The sequence below is a fragment of the Papilio xuthus genome, unplaced genomic scaffold (genome assembly GCF_000836235.2).
Source record: "Papilio xuthus unplaced genomic scaffold, Pxut_1.1 DF829758.1, whole genome shotgun sequence".
In the NCBI taxonomy this organism is placed as follows: Eukaryota; Metazoa; Arthropoda; class Insecta; order Lepidoptera; family Papilionidae; genus Papilio; species Papilio xuthus.
The window spans coordinates 3,376,227-3,386,722 of record NW_013528891.1 but is presented as its reverse complement, the minus strand read 5'-3'; the positions used below and the strand labels follow the sequence as shown (position 1 = coordinate 3,386,722).

Here is a 10,496-nt window from a genome sequence, read left to right as displayed (position 1 = left end):
GTACATATGTAAATCGGAAATCGAAAAACATTGTTACATGGCGGGATTCGAACCCAGGACTTGCAGATTGCAAGTCAAGTGCTTGACCCCTGAGCCACCGACGCTCACCTCATATGAGTTTATATTTTTTCTATACAAAAGAGGGTACTGTTTTTCGCGTATGTGTAAACCTAAATAGATCGAAATTGATAACTGATATTTAATTTCATTCGAATTCCTTATCGTGTTTTGTTTATCTCATATTTAGTTGTCGCATTCGACTCCGTCCGCGCGGAATTTAAAAAAAAACTTAATAAGTAACCTATGTGTTCTTCCAGACTATTTTCTATATCTGTGCCAAATTTCATCATCCATTGAGCAGCTCCGCAGGTCCCTTTTAACGAGCATCGATCTAAACTTTCGCATTTATAATATTAGTAAGATAAGATCTAAAAGTAATTAAAAAGGAATGAAAATATAAATCTTCGTAAAATCAGAACACTTACATCACTAATTGCCCTTACTTATGAACATTTTTATTAAGTATGCATAATATAAACTAATTGCAGTCCGCGACATCGTCCGCGCGGAATTAAAGAAAACATAATTAGTAGACGTCAATAGCCTAATTGGTTAAGGGCACGGATTTCCTATCACGAGGTCGGGGATGCGGATTCCGCGATTCAACTATTGTCGTAAACCATATCCTAACACAAGTTTAGAGCTTAGTTGGAATGGTAAAAGAAATATTAGTAAATTTGCAAAAAAATCTGCCAAAATTTTAATACAAAAAAAACTGTGTTATTTCAGACTATGTTTCTACATTTATGCCAGATTTAATCGAAATCGGTTCTGAAGTTACGTTTATTTATGTAACCTATTCCTCACATAAAAGAACATTTAAAATGTTACATTGGTTAAGAAGTAAAACGTTGTTACGACTTATCATTGGTTTCCGAGACCAAATTAAACTACTTATCCAAGATAATGAGAGGGAGAACGATACCTTCACAGGAATTGTGGTCTCAGAAAACAACGATTAAATCGTTATCAAATCAAATTAATTTATTTTTCTAAATATATTCATATACAATTTGCAATAAATAACAGCTTGTTGTTAAGCTTTTTTATTTTTATATTCAAATTATACGTAAGCACAACGGTAGTAACTAAACCATCACTTACCTACATAAAATTCCAGGTTACAATTTTCACTCTAGCATCCGGTATAAAAACTCGATCGTAATCGATTATTCGTCAACTCGGTAACTCGATATAATCGTTAGTTTGGCAATTGATCCACATTACAGCAGGTTCCATTCGATACATCGATTGGGGACAATCGATTAATTGATGTAACGTGTACACATTAATTTCGATAAAATTTATTACACAAATTAGAGTGACCGATCAACGCGTCATTAATTTTAACTAGACCACTTATAGACGTTTTGTAATCAGGGTGTGGTCAGTTTATGATTTGACGGAATAGAAACTCGAAATTTCATTAAAGATATCTTAGTAATATTATAAATGCGAATAGTTGGATGGATGTTTGTTTGAAGGTATCTCTAGAACGACTGCATATATATCGCTGATATTTGGATAATGGGCTACTGAAGATTTTTTCAATTCCGCGTAGACGAAGTCACGGGCGAAAGCTAGTTAAAACATAAATAAAAGTATTCACATTTTTAATTCCATTCCTTGTATTATTACTTCTCAAAAATATTATGTTACAATTTTTTTAACTTTGAAGCAGAGTGATAATATTTTTCCTGCCATTTCTTGTAACCGTCAGGTTCGTCCAATTTTTTTTTAATTGTTCAATAAATATATCATCTTTGTATAACAATCCTATAGGAATACGAACTCCGCATTGAACTGGTTCTTGTTAAAGATTCGGAACTAATGAACTTTTAAAAGAATAGCAATCATAGAAAATGCGTCTATAAATCGAATAGACGAAGAACAATCATCATATTCCAACAGATTGACGACTGAACAATTCTATAATAACTAGGGCTGTGACTATATATATATATTTGGGTATGGATATCCGTGTAATTCGGAGTGGATTGTTTGAAAACATCCCACTGGATGTGTTTTGTTTTTCGTCTTCGTTCACCAAGGAATAACAAAAGTGTCTTCTTTTATCATAAGATACGCAAACAAGCGAGCGGCCACCAGAAATCGCTGGAATAACGAAGGAACTGTTACCCATAGACATACAAAATTGCATATGCATTGCCCACCTTTAATCGACGGAGGAGGGGATTCGTAGAGAGATAATATTGTCCCTTCCCATGCATCCTCTCATCTGGGCAACCCATCCACTTCTAATCCTTTCCTTATAAGAAACTAGCTGTCGCCCGCAACTCCGTCCTCGTGGATATATTATTAAAAAAACTTAATTAGTGTAGCCCACCCACCCATCCGTCCATCTAAACATTCGCATTTATAATATTAGTAAGTTAAATAAAAAGCAACTCTTTACGGCATAAATTCGAAAAAAAATAAGTAAATAGTATCCTATGTCCGTCTCCTGGCTCTAAGCTACCTCCTCACCAATTTTCAGGCATATCGGTAAAGCCATTCTTGAGTTATAGTGTAACTAACATGACTTTCTTTTATATATAGATAAGGATTGGAAGAAAAGAAGATTAAAATTAGGCCTCCGGAACGTGATTTTATTGTCAGCCAGTATTCGTTTTTTTTATGTTGGCAGCCCTATTTCTAACACGTGCCTAATTATTAAGTCGATACAAGTGATCAACTCAAACGTCAACGTCACAGATAACTATCCGATATAAAAAAGTCAATTTCCCCATACAAATTACACTATTGTATTATAACAAATTAAGATACAGTTAACGAGTATGTAATAAAAGAGAGCGTCGGCTCTGAGGTTAATTACACTATGTAAATGCGATACAGACTTACTGTAATGTTACATTATGGTGGATGGCACGCGAACTCCGAATTAGAATCTATGGTTATTTTAATTTGATTCCTTTTTATTAAAAATGTAATTCAGTTTAATAGATTTTTTTCTACAAATTATAGTATGTCTTCAAATAACTTGTATCGAAATGGCAACACAAATTCTTTTCTTATTCGTAATATTGTTAAGAACTTAAAGTTTTTATTAATTTCTTGATGTATGATTCTTTAACACACACCTGGTGGGTTAGACAAAGTGCTTTCGCTACGAAGCGATTACAAAACGAACTTCAAACATGTATAGAACTGACAATAACTTACGATATGTCACGTGATTGTCGCGCCTCAGTTTCAGACAATATTGAAGTTCGTTATGGAATCGCTTCAAAGCGAATGCACTTTGCCTATGCCCGCTGGTACTAATCGACGATAATCGCCCACATAATGTAACTTAAAGTTAAAGCGACAGAACAAATTTTTCCAACATATGTCGCATCTGTGTTCCAGTTAATCTAATCTTGCTTTAATCTAATATAATCTGTGACAGGAGCGGCTGGGTGGCGGCGGGCTGGGCCTGGGCGGCGGCGGGTTCCGCGGCGGCGCGCAGCCCTCGTTGGCGGACTTTCAGCCGCCATACTTCCCGCCACCCTTCGCCCCAGCCGCGCACCCCGCGCACTCCTCACACCCTGCTCACCCCGCACACCCCGCCAGTCCGCACCACCAGCAACAGGTGTTAATCAATTGTCTCATCTTTTAAAGCTTTACAACCAAAAATTACATATTTGTGTATCTATTGCAAGGCAACCTAAGGCACTACACCAATCTTAAATGGAATTGCCAAGGCTTCTGTTGGTAGAGCACTTTTCTACATCAATCAATAATAGAAGCATCTTAAACTTACAAGCCAACCCATTGCCGTGGCAACATACTAACGTAGTGTTCACGATTTGCTTGTAATTGCCATCGAGTTATTTCAATGTGAACATCTTCTAAAATTAAACATTGTTATAGAGCCATGGAATGGATTACGGCGGCGGTGGGGGCGGGGAGTATGGCCAACATTACGCGCCGCAGCAACTTCTGCCGCGACATCACTCGCATCACGAGACTCACGCCCATCTCAGACACCACAGGGACCACCATGACATACACTCGCATCACGTAAGTATACTTATAAAAGAACGCAAAATAATTCACCCAAAGAGAGCTTACGTATCCCTTTAAGGAATCTAATTCCATAATAAAATAATTTTGATTTGATTTTTGACGACCAGATGTTTCATTTCGTTCTATTCACTAGTGTTAGGAAGAAAAACCGATATTGTGCCTGTGTACTGGCGCAACACTAGCCTTATTAAATGTCAACATTTATGTCCCCTCACTAATCATTCTGACACTTGACTTTGTAATGAAAGGGCGCCGTTAGCGCCAAATGATTTTAAGTAATATTTTCTAACACTAGTAGTATATAAATTACAATATTTTAACAAGACATTCTTATAGAAGTTCGATATTATGTCGATGTATAGTCGATAAATTTAATAACATAATTATTGGAATATGTTTCGGAGGATCTTGGGAAGTATTCGAAGACCGTTGGGGCGCATTCTCTGGTCGAGGGGCACGGATCGTTGCAGAGTTTTGATTATAAATCGCATATCGTATTACACAGATACAAATATTTTGATATTAATTATATCACCATGGTTTAGTTTTAATATCTTTATTTCCTCAACTGATTTTATTTTTAAAAAGGTAAACGATATTTTTCTTGTCAAAATAGATTTTAACATTTTAAATATTTACCTAAGCGTCAAAGAAAACTACGCAATATCAAATAATTTTAATAATAATATTTGAAAACAAAAGTAATTACTTCTAGGCCGATTTATTAATTTTATTTTTTTTTAAAAACATTTTCTTAATTTACCATCCTACCTATTTTGTATTATCTGTGGTAATACTCGACCATATCAATTCATTTTCTAAAGCTTCTTTATTAATTTGATATCTGACATTTAACAATGCCGTTTCAAAAATGTATGTTATGAAGAAAATATACGTTCATTTTTATATCAACAAAAGGTTATGAACGAAAAGTCCACTTTAATAGATTAGCTGCTCAACGTTCCGGTTTCCGAACGGTACAATGCGCTTTTGGCGGGAAACTGGATGTCATTTTGTGATTAAATGTCAAATGAAAAAATTATATTTACGATTTTATTTTTTGTTATTCATAGTTTGTTTTATTACTTAAATTGTTAAATAAATTAGATATGTTACTTTTTTAATATAATTTTAAAGAATACGTTTAATTGTCGGTAAGGGCGTCACTTAGTGTTAATTTAGTTTAACTTGTCATAACCCATTTGTTGACCATTACTACTTCGTATCTTTTTATATCTCAAGCCCGCCAAATCCACTTAATTTTTTATCTACTTATTTTTTAAGGAAAGGATGGGAATGGGGAAGACGACTAAAATTTAGCGTCCAGCAAGCGCACCCCTTAACGAAACGCGGAGTTACATTCACGTCGTTCTATGTGGTCATGGTATTCCACCGGCTATTAGTACTCCAGCAGATTCTACATGTAGTTTCTACTAATGTTAATCTTAACAATAATTGTTTTATTTGTACAGTTATCACACGGAGGCTTTGGATACGGTGGCGGTGAACGACGAGCGGATTACGGCGCAAGGGAACAACACGAACTGGCCTTACATCATGCGTTACACTCCACAGATGAAACACAGGTAATCCATAACCTTTTAAAAATAAATTTAAGCATATAGAATTCAATGAAAATGAGATATAACCTATCTATAATTAGGGTCTATAGTTAAACAGATATAATGAAGACATGTTTTTATGAATTTAAACACTGAAACGTTCCAGAATCCATAAACAATGAATGATATTGTAAATTAGTGAAATATGTATTAAAAAAATTTATTTTTTTCTTTTCTATTGAATTCGATCACACGTCTTGTTAAAGATTTTGTTAACATCAGCTCACTAAACGTCCCTACTAAGGGGTTTGGAGCCTAACCTAACTCAGTGACTAGGCCATAGTAAACCACGCTGGAACTGAGGAGAGAACAAAACAAAAAATGATATCTCCTCTGTCGTATCTATCTACTTTTTCCATGCTATTTTAGAAAAGAGAAGAGAAAAAGATCTTGTATTAGGCCCTAATGTTGTATATTTTCTTGGTCAATTATTATGCCACCAGAAAAAAGAGAGTTTGATGCGCCCCCATTAAAGTGTATTTGACTTAGGGGAGGCAACATGGGTCATCATCAATTTTGAATTATATCGTGAAATTTTTTCTATATTCATTTCATTCATCATCATCTCACTATACGTCCCCACCGAAGGGCTCGGAGCATACCCTAAGTTAGGGGTGATTAGGCCATAGTCAACCACGCTGGCCAAGTGCGAGTTGGTTGACTTCACACATATCTTTGAATTTCTTCTCAGATATGTGCAGCATCACGATGTTTTCCTTCACCGTAAGAATGTCGGATATATGTAAATCGGAAATCGAAAAATACATTGGTACATGGCGGGATTCGAACCCAGGACCTGCAGATTGCAAGTCAAGTGCTTGACCACTGAGCCACCGATGATCTTTTCTATATATTTAAGATATTTAGTAGACAATATCATCGAAATATTTCAGCTACCCTCGTACGGAATTTAATAACCTATGTAAATTAAAATGGCCGATCGAACGCGTCCTCAATATGGAATATCTGTTTTTCTTTTACATTCTTCATTTATTATTTATTAAAAATAACAATATAATGATAATAATATGGGATGGTATTTAATTTGTTTTTTTTTTCAGAACGCCGGCATGGATGATACGACGGGCTTCATGACGGATTTACCGTTATTAAAAAGTTAGTACATTAACATCTTCATAATGAAATGTATTTAAGACTAGCTTTATTGACACTATAGTCATCTCTTTCTCTTTCATTGAAAGACAGAGACAAAAATATGTTAGTACAAGAGCCAATGCATTCGAAATATTACGCGCATTAAATCGGTAATACATTTTTTTTTAATTATTTTTGCCAACAAAATATTCACATGACTTTACGGAGCTTCATCCCTTTTTATACTCTTTGAAAAAACAGAGACAAAAATATGTTAGTACAAGAGCCAATGCATTCGAAATATTACGCGCATTAAATCGGTAATACATTTTTTTTTTAATTATTTTTGTTATCAAAATATTCACATATTACGGAGCTGCCCTCTTCTCCATTTGCGTGGAATTAAAAAAAATAGTTGGCTGTCTTATTCCAGACTATGTTCTACATCTATGCCAAATTTCAGTGAGATACGTTTAGTCGTCTAGAAAATGCCTAGTAATAAACTTTTGCATTTATATTATAATGTCTGGAAAATTTCTTATTATGTCATAACTTTGAATAGTTGAATGGAATCTTAATAAAATACTTTATTAGTAGCTTACAGTAAATTTTTAAAACGGAAACCCAGTGCGGTGTGTGCAAAGAGATCTTCTAAGTTTCTGTCGACTCATACAAAAATCTAGTACGGATAGCAAAAAACGGTACAAAATTTTCTTATATTCCTGCCATAAGTAACAAATGAATCAAGTCTAATCATTCCTTATGATAAAAAAAAAAACTTTCATAGTTCTTTAAAATATAACAGTAAAGAGAGTTTGGGCCTCAGTAATCTGGATGATCTCAGTAACTTGGTAATCTCGAATATATATAATTTCGAAAAAAAAAAAATTACTTCAAACATGTCTCAGTACAAATCTTTGTCTAGAGTCGAAATATTTGCTACTGGCCAATAGCTTTATCCAATGTGTAGTCGAATATAACCATTGAGTGTGTAACTACTTGTATTATGTATTGTTATCTCTTTCGTTCTCTTAGAAAAAACAGAGACAAGAATATTTGTATATGCCAGTGTCGCAACATTGGAATATTGTTTTGTTTGTTTGCTGACCGTACGCGATGTTCCAAATTCAAACCGCACGAACGCTCCGATAAGTACATGTTATTAACTTATCAAATATTTTTATTGTTAGTCCCATATCGATGACCCGGCGTAGATAAGCCCAGTAATTAGGCCCCGCACCGAACTTATCTCATAGGTGTATCGATTATTCTAAGTAGATTGTAAAGGCCCATCTCATTCAACGGCCGAATGAATCGATATCAAACGAATAAAACGAACGATCAATCATTCTAAATTCAAATTGTGTATTCGAATTTGGAAATGAGAATCGTTAGACCATTTTTGCTAGCCAGTAGCATAATTTTGTTTTGAAATTAATCACGTGATAACCCATTTATTTAACGTACTAGACTTTTCGTGCAAAATTAAAAAAAATATTATAATAGCCTATGTGCTAGAACTATTTTCTACATCAATGCTAAATTTCAGCAAAATCCCTTTATCTGTTCTGGAGATATCTTCTAACAAACATCCATCTAAACTTTCGCATTTATATAATAATATTAGTAAGTTTTGGCACAATCTTGGAAAACATACATTCATTTTTCTTCTTAAATCCCCGTCCGTTTTCTTATGCTATAGATTAAAAAAAATTATTCCAAATTCAAATTATAATTGGCCGCTAATAATTTTTTTATAAAAGCTACACATGGTGTGAAATAAGCATGGTGCCGTACTAATGACACGGTAATGTTTATTGTATTAGGGTTGCCATATAGAAATATTACAATTTGAAAAGAGATCACGCTGAGCGCATGTTTGGGGCGTGGCGGTGATTGTTAGTGTTGCCATTGTTGATATTTGAAGCCGGCTATTTTGTAATCACACGCATACCGAACGAATATAGATTGACTTGACTTTTTGTTATTAATAAAAAAAAATGGAATGGAATACTGTAGACGTACCCGAATGGTAACGGTTCGCAAAAAAAAAACAATTACGTCAGAATTATTTTTAATCTTGTATATTTAAATTATAAATATAATATCTGTCAGACTTTTTTTAAGCTAATTAAGTACAAAATAAAACGACTTGAAAATCTCGTTCTAAAAGATCCTACACTGTAAGTTACTATAGAAATAACAAAAAAAAATACTTTTTAAACACTAACCTCTATGGACAGGCTATAAGCTATTGTATTTTGTGCCTATTTGATTTTCGCCATTTTAGTACAGACAGTAGAGGCTAGTAGTAATGATGAGTATCCAAGTGCGATAGAAATAACTGTCAAGTGTAAGTGTTTTAAACGTGTTTACATTGTTTTAGCGATGAAAGGTCGCGACGGTCTCGGTGGCAGTGGGTCGTGTGCGCCTAACGACGTGTTCTGTTCAGTTCCGGGTCGACTGTCACTTCTCTCCTCCACCAGCAAGTATAAGGTGACGGTAGCCGAAGTACAAAGAAGACTATCACCACCCGAATGTCTTAATGCGTCTTTATTAGGCGGCGTACTGAGGCGGTAAGTATTTTAACTAAATTCTGATATTTATTTTTAGCAATAGGTTACACACAAGACCAGGGAAAGACAGGCGTCTAGCGGAAGTAATAAAAACATGTGTGACTAAGACCTTATGTTTGTACTCTATCTGATGTGTTTTTATTATAAAGATAGAATAGGAAGGGGAAGTGGATTTGCCAAAGAAGTGGACATATTGGAAGGGGAAATATTTTCTTTCGGTACATCTACTCCTTCGTCGATTAAAGATAAGCAACACAAGGAATTGTGGATGTCGTGGCTGCTTGCTCGTTGGCAACCTTATAATATAAAAAAAAAACATAACATAAGGGTTAAGATGCGTGGGGATTTTTCGACAAATCATAAAGCTTCGATTCCAAATTCAAAAAACAAACAACGGTATCTTTACCTCATAACCATCGATGCGAATCATACGTCGAATAATCGATAATCGAAATCGAATGGCAATACAAATCGAGTATTCGATATCTCGCTCATTAGTTCTTAGCAATGTGTAGATTCATTCGATTTAGTTTTCCATTGATTCTAAATTTATCATTGTCTGTCTCGTTAGTTGAGAATAGTTTCTATTATCATTGGTTAAGCGAACGTGTGAAAATAATCGACACAGATTAAATAAAATATTTATGTATTTTTAATGCGAGAATAGACACAATAGCTGATATAGTACAGTATTTTTGTTCTTAAGATGCAGGAAAATTAATTATCTATATACTATTGGTTAGAAGATTTGTATTATTTTAGATTTGTAACGAATAAACTTAAAATTTACTGCACTAATATCAAAGATTGGCTGTATTTAATACTTTTATTAAAAAACTAAATGGCCACCGAGACTCCGTACGGGTATTAAAAAAATAATAATAAGCAGACTATGTTTTACATATATGACAAATTTCAGCGAGATCGATGCAGCAATTCTGGAGATACGTAATAACAAACGTCCATCCATCCATCTAAAATACAATATTACAATTAGTAAGATTTAAAAAGTTACGTTGAGATAAATTCATAAGCAAATGTCGTAATTTCATTTGCAAGCTTCCAATCTTTTTTTTTTAATTCAATCAATCAACGTAACCGACAACCTTCACTT

The 10,496-nt window shown here is 34.3% G+C and overlaps 1 protein-coding gene across 1 annotated transcript in view; it reads left to right on the top strand.

Moving 5' to 3' along the window:
• Window positions 1-10,496, top strand: part of TfAP-2 (transcription factor AP-2) — a 28,065-nt gene that overhangs the window by 13,736 nt on the left and 3,833 nt on the right. Inside the window, exons 2-6 of the mRNA XM_013312941.1 lie at window positions 3,470-3,652; window positions 3,934-4,083; window positions 5,562-5,675; window positions 6,773-6,827; window positions 9,193-9,382. Of these exons, the coding sequence (XP_013168395.1) occupies window positions 3,470-3,652; window positions 3,934-4,083; window positions 5,562-5,675; window positions 6,773-6,827; window positions 9,193-9,382 (692 nt within the window). The remainder of the gene's footprint in view (window positions 1-3,469; window positions 3,653-3,933; window positions 4,084-5,561; window positions 5,676-6,772; window positions 6,828-9,192; window positions 9,383-10,496) is intronic.